This window comes from Rhopalosiphum maidis, chromosome 2 (genome assembly GCF_003676215.2).
Source record: "Rhopalosiphum maidis isolate BTI-1 chromosome 2, ASM367621v3, whole genome shotgun sequence".
Taxonomy (NCBI): Eukaryota; Metazoa; Arthropoda; class Insecta; order Hemiptera; family Aphididae; genus Rhopalosiphum; species Rhopalosiphum maidis.
The window spans coordinates 3,797,074-3,809,556 of NC_040878.1; the positions used below are offsets into that span (position 1 = coordinate 3,797,074).

At 26.1% G+C, this 12,483-nt stretch overlaps 2 protein-coding genes across 2 annotated transcripts; one reads left to right on the forward strand and one right to left on the reverse strand.

Moving 5' to 3' along the window:
* The first annotated feature begins 1,749 nt into the window (after window positions 1-1,749).
* LOC113553286 (ubiquitin thioesterase OTU1) lies at window positions 1,750-3,428 on the forward strand. Its single transcript, XM_026956543.1, has 3 exons — window positions 1,750-2,295; window positions 2,742-3,061; window positions 3,136-3,428. The coding sequence occupies exons 1-3, from the start codon at window positions 1,902-1,904 to the stop codon at window positions 3,346-3,348; spliced, it is 927 nt and encodes a 308-aa protein (XP_026812344.1). The 5' UTR covers window positions 1,750-1,901; the 3' UTR covers window positions 3,349-3,428.
* A 406-nt stretch (window positions 3,429-3,834) lies between these two features.
* Window positions 3,835-5,380, reverse strand: LOC113553570. Its single transcript, XM_026956957.1, has 3 exons — window positions 4,687-5,380; window positions 4,324-4,569; window positions 3,835-4,265 (listed from the first exon to the last, which is right to left on the reverse strand). The coding sequence occupies exons 1-3, from the start codon at window positions 5,224-5,226 to the stop codon at window positions 3,906-3,908; spliced, it is 1,146 nt and encodes a 381-aa protein (XP_026812758.1). The 5' UTR covers window positions 5,227-5,380; the 3' UTR covers window positions 3,835-3,905.
* Between the last annotated feature and the right edge of the window lie 7,103 nt (window positions 5,381-12,483).

Here is a 12,483-nt window from a genome sequence, read left to right on the forward strand (position 1 = left end):
GAAACAAATACAAGAAAATGTAAACGAATAGGTATGGATATTATAAGTTATAACAATACCTAATAAACACAGTTCAATTTTTTAAGGAAAAATATAAAGAATATTAAACAAATAATAAAAAAAACAGCTTCAAAAATTAAAATTATCAAAAAGAATTTGAAAATGTAGATTGTTCTGTTTTAATAAAGAATGCAGAATTCAAAATTGCAAAAAACTAAATTATAAAAATTTAAGAAATGTTTGCATCATCTAATAATTCTGATAGAAAATGAAATTTCTACATCGAAGATTGGATAAGCTGTGTATGTTATTACATACAAGTTTATGCATTTAAAAAAAATATACTATTGTTAGGTACATAGGCGTGCGCAGACTCCGGTTTCAGGGGCAGCAAGAGATTAATTCGGCCCATTCTTCAAATTCAAATAGTCAAATTACGTAATTGCTAATCGCTATTTAATATCGTCTATCATTAATGTTGTGGCGGGCCAGCATCGTCATGGCATATTAGTGTACGATATTACGATAACGTTAAAAACCCAGTTTATTTTTAGATTTGTTGACCATAAAATATGATAATAATATTTACGATTAAAAATCATGGCTATTTCTTTTTATAGTAGACAGGTCTATTAGTTTTATACTGATAAATTCTATATCATAAAATATTCATATCTATACTTGACCAAAAAAAAAAAATCATTTGTGGAAATATAATTTTACCGAGGCCCATTATTTAATATTTGCCGGCCCCAGTAGCCCCAAATAAAGTCCAGGGGCAGCATATGCTGCCTCTGCTGCCCCCGTGCGCACGCCTATGGTTAGGTAGGTAGGTACCATTACGTTGTGTCAGGACTATAAGGAAATATTTAGCACAAATTACCACTAAGTGTGTATTTGATAAATGTTTCTTTGAGTTGTTCAAGAAACATTTATTTGCTTAAAATCATTTCCAAAACATGGACTTTTCATCTTTGATATTTCTCTACCTATACCATACAGCAGAGCGATACCCACTTGCTCACCCTTTTTTTATGTTATAAAATCACCGAATGGAATAAATAAACTAATATAATATAAGCTTAAGTATGACGTAATACTGGTACGTGACCTTGTCTTAATAGCACCAATGTTAGGGTGTACTCATTGCATATTGTGGAATGTTAAATAATATAATCTTAAATATATATTTCAGGTTTTTAAATTGATAGCTAGGGAAACTGAGTAACATTCTGGCATAGAACGTGTTAATTACGATTCAAGATAAGATAGATCTAAAGCATGGTTTAAGATACATCTTTAATCGTGATCTAAAGTCATTATTTAATACATGATAATCTTTTGTTTTATTTTTTATTTAATTGCATAATTTAATGTAGGTATGACAATCGCTTGTTGAAAAATCATAAAACATTGATTTTTTTGTAATGCTTTAACTTAATTAAAAGTTCTGCAGCGTATGGGTTAGATGTTTCACTAATTTTCAACATTTTTATAAATAAAAAATACAACTGTAAAAGATATATCACATTATCACGGGTCACGTCTTCATCTGCTTAAATTACAAATTATAAGATTTCAAATATAAATCGCCGCGCATTTGATAACAATATGGTTGAGTGCCTACTATCATTCCGACCATGATCGGGTTTATAGACAAAGAAAATAATACCTATCATACAATCCAGTTTTTTATTTTATAATTTCCCTCTCTACCGATTCACTATAATATAGTAAAGTTCTCTTGTTACTATATTTTTGATCAAAATTTTCTTCAATATTTTTAGTTTTTATTATAACACGTATTATTTACAGTGATTTTTTATAATATTACATTTATAAGTACAATTGTTTTTAGACATTTTTATGAAATTATGTCTTACAACAAACGTAGTTGACCAATGTCGGAAGTAGTGTTACGGCTGAAATGCCGTTCGGGAACATTTCCCATGACAATTCCTTTGAATTGTTCAATATCTGTTTTGAAAGAGCAGGTGTCTGTACTGAGTGAAATACCAGTGGATAGTATTAAACTATTATTTGGCTTTCCACCTAAGTCCATACAAAAATTAGAAGGTACTATTGAAGATATTGGTCTTAAGTCAGGTGATACAATCATAGCTGAGGTAGACTCAACTAGTACTGGTATGCAACAACTCAAAGTAAAAACAGAGAGTAATATTCTAAAGCATATCACAGAACAAGAGGTTGGAAATGAAGTACCGTTGATTTTGCGTAAAGTTGTACCTGCTGATAATTCTTGTTTGTTCACCAGTTTGGGATTTGTATTGGGAGGTAATATTAATTTAATTTTTTTTATTAAATATTTCTATTTTATTGGGAATACCTATGTAGTTTAATGTTATTTGAGACAATGTATAAAAATAATAGGTACCTTTTCCTATTAAATTGCTTCATATTTGTCAGTTGTCATCAATGTTTTGTATCCTTATTAAATAATACTTTTTGATTATATATTTACTTAGATAAGTACTGGAAATAGTCTTAAAACTCTAAATTCCTAATTAAGCTTGTTACTGTTGTTATTGATAAAAGATAAAAAATAATAATAATACTAAAGATTCTTTATACTTAACACTTTACAGTCATTTTATTACTTCATATTTGATTAATTTTTGTTTTATTTTACCACAGAGAAAAATAATCACAAAGTTGTAGATAATTTTAGGTTTGGTGTAGTGTTTTTAAAATATTAAACATAATAACTAATATTTTTTTAGGTAAACTTGATTTGAGTAGTGGCAACTATATGCGCGAAATAATAGCTAATGCAGTAAAAGATAATCAAATAGAATTTAGTGAAGCAGTACTTGGAAAACCAAACGAAGACTATTGTGAATGGATACGGAATCCAAATTCATGGGGTGGTGCTATTGAAGTATCTATACTGTCAAACTTCTATGGCTTGGAAATTGCCGTGATTGATACTCAAAGTGGTTCTATTAGTAAATTTGGCGAGGATAAGGACTATCCTCATCGAGTATTCCTTATTTATGATGGTATACATTATGATCCTTTGTATTTGGAATCACCAGCTAATGTGAGTATTTTATTTATATAAACACGTTACAATATTTAAACTTATTTAATTATATTTGTTTGTAATAATTGCAGCCTGAAGAGATTCAAACATTATTCCCAACAAATGATGATCGCATGTTAGATGCTGCTCAGATGTTAGCTAATGAAGCAAAGTCTAGTAGACAGTATACAGATGTAAATCGATTTACACTTAAGTGCCTTGAATGTGGTTGTATTATGATTGGCCAAACTCAAGCACAGGAACATGCCAAATTAACTGCTCATAATAATTTTAATGAATACTAATATCTCCATAACTTAACATGCAATACTTATAGAGTTCAGTTATTTTTGTCTTTAATTAAACTTTAGTTTATACATTATTATTTACTTTATTTTAGTTTATTAATATTTTTCCTAGTAAAACCAGTAATTTAATTCATAATCAATCCTACACAATACAGTAATCCTAAACAAAATGCATTGTATCATGATTATATAGTCATGGTAGGTAGTATAAATTATTTTACCTTTTGGCCCAACTTGGTTGGTTGTATGGTGAGAGTGTGAAGACCTAATTATGCTTATGTGGCTATGTAGCTTATCTGACCAAAAAATGATGAGAATTTTTTAAATAGTCTACATATACAAATATAAAATTGTTTATACAATTAAAATTAATATTAACAATATCAGTACAAAATATTAAAAAAAAAAAAATATTCATTTAAATAGGTAACATGAATTTAAAAATTATAATTTCTTAATATTAAAAGATAATTGTTAGTTTGATTTCTATCTAATTAAATATTTTGAATTCTGGACGGAATAAAATTAATCACTATGAATAACATAAAATAATATCAGGTTTCATTTTTTTTTAATACTTTTTTGGTAATTTCTATTAAATGTATATCATTTCCTTTCATAAGTTCATAAATATCTAGCTCATTGTTTTGACCCAAGTCTTCAAGTGGTTTGTGTGTACAATTAAGTTTCCATTTTGCAGCAAGTTCATCAATTCCGTATTCTGGATCTCTTTCATGATATGTTGTCATGAACTTGGCCAATGGATTACGTTCTAATAAAAATGATATAGTTGCAATTAGATCCTCAAACATGTTTGGTTCGTAAAAACAATCTGATCCAATAATCAAATCAAATGGTCCAATGTTTAAAGTTTCACGGAAAAAGTAGCCCCATTGCAATCCAAGTACTCTTATCTATAAATAATCAGTATTATGAAAAATAATTTATACAAATAATATAAAAAACATTTACTTGTTCGGGATATAAGCCATTCATATAGCAACACTTCTGAACATGTTTAATAGTTCCTGGTATAGTGGGATCATCAGTTAACGTAACAATAGCCCCACATTTAGCAGCTACTATACCAGGTAAAGAAGTTCCAGAACCAACTTCTAATATTCTTTTACCAGGCAATTCAAGTCTATGTTCCCATATAATCCATGCAAGTACAGGTGATGCAGGCCATACATAATAATGATAATCTCCTTCTAGAGCCTATAATAATATAAATTTAATTTATATTAAACTAATGAAATTAATTGAGTTGTCAAAATAAAATAATAATAGGTTTAGTTAGATATTGTTTGTATAAAAATCAAAGTATTTAAATACCTGAGGGATGGAGACGAGCAAAGAGTCATATTCATTTACTTGATTGGAGCTAGTAGTTGCTTTTGAACTGTTAATTCTTTTAGTACAAAATGTAAAATTTTTGATACTATATTGTAGACCTTTATCTCCTTCCATCCAATTTTCTGATATGGTTGAATTATATCCAAGTGAGAACAATGGCTCCGACGTAGTTTTAAACTGTTGCGGTGGAGGTTTAATAGGATTGATGGTCCAATCTAAACAATTTGGTGGTACTTGTTCAGCAGGTGGCAGTCTTAAGCTAGAGGTTGATGGGTAAAATGGCGGCTGTGTAGGGTTTACCGCTATAGGTATATATGAAGGAAAACTTTGACTGTTTGGCCAGGGTGATAGAGGTACTGGATAAGTAAGCTGTGCAGCAGATGTGGACGGTTGTGCTGAATCCAGTTGAAAGTGGTAAGGAGAGAACTGGAGTTCTTCATCAGTACTTGTACGTGAATGGTTTTCATCTTTTGATGTGGATGGTCCAGGTTGACAATATGGCGGTAAATCTGAATTCATAACGACTACAATATATTAGAATTCAAAATATTTTTAAAACTAATAATAACATCATAAAAAAACATTTTAATTATTCATATTGATTGATGAAATCGTTAATAAGTAACGATTAGAAATGTTTTACAATTTAAAAAATTTAAATTTTCAGATGTCCTTATTAACGCTTATCAATAATATTGTTATGTTCTGTGTTATCAATAAGACCTTATCAATTTTATCCGTACCAACAACCAATGATTATAATACCCACGATAAGTCAGTGGCGCAATAGTTAATTTAAAATTACTTCTACAAACAAGTTTTAATACCCATGTCTCATGTAGCACTAAATTATTTAATACTGGATTACATAAAAGTTGATTGATGATATTACTCCAGCGTGACTGCATTGATGAAAAAACTTATTAACCTACATATGGTACAAAAACTACAAGACTACTAAGTAAGTACTTGGTTAAGTGTAGTCAGTCAGTACTCAGTATAGATTATACATATTAAGTATTGGTCGAGTCGTAACGAGGTCTTTAAGTGCTCCTGGAAATTTAATATATTTCTGCCATTGTATATCCCCCCACACATAACTTTTTTACAAACGAGATATTATATATGTTTATTTATGTTAATTCAATTTTTTTTTAAATACCTATTGTTTTTTTAAATATATCAACAAACTAATGTTTTTAAATTATTGGAATTCAAATTTAATCGATAAAAAATAAAAACCAACAAATGGTAATAGTGGCTTCTTAAATAACAATAGGTACCTATATTTTCATTCTTTTATATTATTATTTTATTAAAATCTAGATTACAACTTACATTAATAAAAGTAAATTCATTAAATTTTGTACAGTAACAATAATAAACAACTCACAGTCGAATTTCTTCTAAAACTTCCTTTCGTGAACTTATAATAATTTTAATAATAATATTGAAATATGAGAATATGAATAGGTATAGACCTACCGGCTATCAATAAATATGTATATATTGACGGGAATTGAATTTTGAATTATATTTTTCACTTTAACGTATATTATATTTATATATTTAATAATAAAAATAATGCAAATTAATTTTTAAGATTGTTATAAATAGTAGTCGGTAAAATATTATAATAATATGGTATATTTTATATCGTAAGCATTTTGTAATAGTTGTTTATTAAATATATACGTATGTTTTTTGTATTATTGAATGGTAATTTAATTTAAATAGCCTGAATTTGGCTTATATTTATGATTTATATTAATATTATTAATATATAGTATATAGTATAAGCAGTATAACTAACTTGCGCGTATTTTAAATAAAATATTATAAATAATAAACAATTTAACCTAACCTAATAAAAGCATATTATATTTTGTATTTTGCTTTTGAAAAAGCTCTATTTGCTGCTCTTTGGTCTGCGTGAATCTTGTCAGCCCTAGCTACGGCTCTGGATATTAAATAATAAATATAAGTACTAACATAAATATAAAATAGACAAACTACACCGAATTTTGTCACAGCTTAACTTTACTTGAGTGTCCCAACAGTTTTAAGACCTAACAATACATGTGGGTTTATTATTTTTTTTAAGAAAAAAGAATATTTGGTAGTATGGACATTGGGAATTACTTTTATTAGATACCTTACACTTATAAATTAAATTATTAAAATCTCAATTCTTGAAGTAATGAAACATATTCCTTATTAATAAAGTTTTGGTTTACGGGTTTCGACTTTATGAGTACCTATGTAGTTGAATTTTTAGCTTTTATTTTTATAGTTCTGGCCTTCTGGGACATCAAACCATCAACTAGCCGTCACATTCGGTGAGTAGGTAGGTAGGTATATTTTATTTTACAGAAAGAAGTACACCGCACGTTAATTTCGTTAATTTCCTTGTTTTTATATAATTCAGTAACTATGTCAATATAATATTCATTATTTTATACTGTAGAAAAAATAATTATAATGATCCAGTAAATCCATTATTTATTCAAACCATTCGGTTATCGGTATTCATTTGATGTATTTATTGCAGATCACCTAAGCGTATCCAAAATCAACTGAGTCAGATTTAAATTATTTCAAGGTTTTTTTTTGTTTTTAATTATTTGAAGTGAACAATAGAGTAAATCAATTCCTGAATTCTTCCAACTTAATTTAAAAAATATATTTTTAGCATGGATATTTTTGAAAGTTTTTATTTCTACTTTAAATATAGGTAATTATATTATTAAATAGATCATTATTGAATGAAAATAAACAAATATACAAAGAATATATTTTAATTGTATAAAGAAATTAAATACCTAACTAAACCGTATAATACACTATATACAGTAAAATAGATTTTTGATAATTAAGTGTATTTTCGCTTGACAAATGACAAGCCAATTATATTATATTATATATGCTTTTGACACTAAGTGTTTGTTGTAGTTTCTATTCCCATTGAGACGAGATAATTTAATTTTTATTACTTTATTCAACTCTCTTGTGAATTTTTCCTTTTGTCTGTTTATTTGTTGGCTTCCAATTGTGAGTTTCAAAACCAATAATTTTGACTATAGAAAATTCAAAATAGGAACATTCTAATATTTTATTTGTTGTAGGTAGGTATACAGCCTAGTAAGGCTGAGTAAAATGTTGAACTAGAAAGTTCAGAATTTTATCGTCTTTTATGCATATAGTCTCATATTCTCCGTTTTCAACTCGCGTAGGTCTATTTATTTTCTGAAATACTTTTCTTTCGAAGGTTAATAATTTTTCCTCAATTCCTTTACTCCTGTGTACCTATGTCACACAGTCATACATTCCTACCAGTCACCAGTAGCGACAAATAGCAAGTGTAAAGTTTCTCTTTTGTGGTTTTGGCAGTAACTTACTGTTTTAAGCATTTTGTTAATATAATTAGCAATATGTGCATTATTTTTTATTATATTTTTGTTATTTAGTTATCATTCAAAAAAATATTTTCTGTAAAAACTTGAAACATTCCATAATTATTTGAATTTCTTTTATATTTTATGCAATTTTTAAGCATTTATATTTTATACACATTTTAATGTATTTATACTTTAAAGAAATTTAATATTTTTTAATTTTAGATTTTTGTGTGTGGGTAGCGATTAGAAGTTAAAAAAATGATTTTATATTTAACTTTGAGATTGGATCTATAATTTGTATACTTCAGAGAGGTAAAAATCATCCTAGTACTTTTAAATTTACTTATTAAACTCAAGACAAAAATAGTTTGACAAGTGAGTACCACTCTGTTGTGCATATTATATGTCAAGTGTGTTAAATTTGAATTCAATGATACATATCATAATTATACACGTAAAACGATTCTGAGCGGAGACGGTCTGTTAGTCTATAATTTATGTTCTATATCATTAAATATATTAATTCATCAATTCATGATATATTTTTTTGATATGCCTAGCTAATAAAGTAATTTATTTAAATTTTTTGTATAAATAAGTATATTCTACACAAGTAAAAAGAATGACCTGATGTGTTTATCATAATTTTAACGAGGAGTATACAAATTATAATTATATACATTTTTGAAGACACTTGATTTAGATTCTACATTTTAGAATACATAAACCGAATTTGTTAAGAGTTCAAAGGTGATTGCATTTTACCTTGTGTTTGTAAAAGGAGTATTTTGCATGTCCATAAAAATGCTAAGAAAGTTAAATCACACGTAATTTGGCAATATTCAGTGCGAAGTTTGTATACACAAGTTTTAAATCAAAGTACATCCTTAAACAATGCACCAAGTAAAAATTCAAGTTCAGACAAAATGCAGTAGATACACATTTTGAGTGTATACCGAATTTTAACATGGATGACACCGTGCAGTACAAATTCTCTGCAGGTCGTATAATATACCATGCATAGGTGCTCTTATTTACCGTGTTTTATCTATACAGTGGTTAGTTCAGAAACCGTGCCAAGGTTATATTTCATACTCTGTACTATAATAGTGCCACAGTTAGGTTCACAACCGGTGAACCGGCGTTTAAGTTATATTTGTAACTGCTATTATGATGGTTATACCATGTAAAATTGTACATTGATAAAAATAATTTAAAAAAAATAAAGTTATGCACGTTAAAGTTTTTTTCCTTACTTTGATATTACTATATAATACAAAATTAATATTATTGAATTAGTAGAAAAATAAAAAATCTTAAAAAAATAAAAAATTGATTATATTAAAAATGATGATTTTCATTCAACAGTCAGAATAATATATATATTAAATATAATGTTATACAATATTATTGGTAGATACTCATTTAAAGAAATTTAAAAATTGCTTTTCGTAAAGCAATAAAAATAAGAATTAAAAATAAATAAATAATTGTAGTGGTCTTTCTTTCTATACTCAGGTACTTCGGTAAAATTTTAATTGACATAATAGTAATATAAATAAAATAAATGTAATTCATTTTTTTCAGTAAAAGAATGACATACATAATTATTGCTACTTTGTAAAAAGTATTTTTATCATTTGAGATTAAAATGAAATTAGATAATAAAACAAAGATAAATTAATGAGAATTTATTTATTTTAAATGTTTTTTGAAACACATGCCACATATATATATAAATTAAAAAAAATTTAGAAAATCTTATTAAAAATACATACTTATTTGAATATATTACATTCAAAATTCACAGTAAAATCAATGATTATTTTTTTAGTTTTTTCCTCAATAACTAAAATATTTTAAAACATTAGATATAAAATAAATATCGATTGCTCCTATTAATGTTGTATTTAATGACAATTTTTCCACTTTCAATAGTGTGTAGGTTTTCTGAAAGAAGTATTTATGTTATAACACATATATATATATATTATGATTTTATTATCCGAAATTAATGAACTTACTAATTATTTATTATTATTATCATTTGTTATTAACTCTTCAGCAAGTGCAATAGCTTCTAAAATTTAGCATCTAAATTGTTTGATCTTTTAGCTGCATGTATGGAGACTACAATTTTTGAACTGGTTTAACTAGTGCATAAACCGATTCAACAATCATAAATTCTGATAGTTTTGACATTGATTTTATAATGATTATAAAATCAATGGTTTTGCATTATTATGAATTTATCATTATAAAATGGGTCATTATTTTGTCATCACATGCAATTCTTATTTTATAATGTTGTTCTTAATTCAATTAATAAATTTGATCAATTTTAATTCCTATATTTTTTAAATAATCTAATATAATATTTAGTTTAATTAATATAAAAATTAAATATATTTTAATATAATTATTATGTTATAATAAGAAGTATATAGAAGTAAATATTTCAATATCTACATGTTAAGTTTTAATTTAAAGATTTAAAGAGTCATTTTATTTATTTTTTTAGTTGATGTTTTTAAATGTCATAAAACTTAAAAATGTCCTAATAGGTATAACGTATATAGTTGTTTAGATAAAAATTTGAACTTATAATGTTGATGATACTAAATATTCAAACAAAGAATAACGGTTTTAGTAATTTCGTTGTAATTTAAAAATATTATTCGAAGGTAACTTCAGCGTATATTTTTATACGTTTTGCTTTACCTATACAATTAATTAAAAAAAAATACTTTGAATGGTTTCAAGCTACTGCCTATAAAAATTTTTTATTAAAAATACATATACTTATATCACGAACTTATTTCCACTTATTCTATGGTAAGTCAATATTGACTCAATTTTGAATTACTCAAGAGTAAATAACAATAATATAATATGATATAAGTACATATATAATGTATCTACTGTTATATTATAAATTTTTAATAATTAACATTACGATAAATGCAATCATTTTGGAAAAAATTAAAATAAAATTTACGCAGTATTACTATTAACTACTAGTAAAATATAAACTACTATAATATCAATATAAATATATAATAAAATATACTTAGTAATGTTGGCTGACAGATCGTCACCACCCATAGTCGCTTTTTGTATGCAATGATTTATCATTGAATTAAAATTTAACAAGTTCATTATTTATAGTGACCTATACTCAATGATGAGGTACTCTCGACACCTACTGTACAGCAGAACAGTTACCTACTTTTTAATGTTAATGTTGACACCTGGGTCTTTAAATTATCCACTTATTCGAAGGATCATAGTTATTAGGTGCTTATACTAAGTTTTAATGTGTTCATAACATGCCTAGTCATTAATAGGAAGGAATTTGATTTTGTGTTTGTTGATAACGAGACTTATTCTGAGGCCAGACTATTATTTTATCTGTATTATTTGTTACCTCGTTTAAACTTCAAATCAAGAATTTGAATTAAAAAGAATCTGATTAAAAATTTAATGGAGTTGAAATACATAAGACAATTTATGGTGGGTGGAAACTATTAATTATTATACCATTAAAACCAGACTTTACATTAGGCGGTGTTCAACTCGAATAGTTTACGTTACATATTTCAATAATTTATGATCAGTCTTCTGGGATTTAAAATTTCCTCAATGTGTTTCATAATTAAAGAGCTTGGTTAATACTATCATAAGATTGCTTAAAGTCTACAAAGATTACAAACAAGTCCTTGTCATGTTCATAAAACTTCTCTATTAATTGTTATAGATAATGAATTTACGGTCCACTGTTGATTTCCTTCTTTACACTGGTATTTCTCTATTATATCTATATAATATACTATATAGCGTACCTACCTATACTTCTAATATCTACCTCAGTATTGATAAATATAATATTTTGTATTTAACAATAGAATACTTGGATAAGTTTCGACCTCTGCTACGTATCAACTGTTATTTCAATAAATATTTCATAAATTATATTATTTCTCTTGTTTTAAGAAACATTAATTTTTATCATAAGCGATATTGGTATTTTATACTAGATTTACAAAATCAATTGCAGTTACTGAAAATTTTCATTTTTTTTTTTTGTAAGAAAAATGTCTATCCTATATGACAATCATTTATGTAGGTGTGTCATTTATATTACATATTGTGCAAAACTACAAAATGTAATATATTCTATACTGTAATTTAAATTGCATAATATCGTTGATATTATTATTAACTATAAATAATTATAATAATAATTAATGATACGACTTAAAAAGTTATACACAAGCTACAAAAAAAAAAAAAAAAACAAATACATTTAAAAAAATATTTGAATCAAGAGAACTAATTATAATAAACAGAACCTTAAAATATAATTTAAATTATTTAA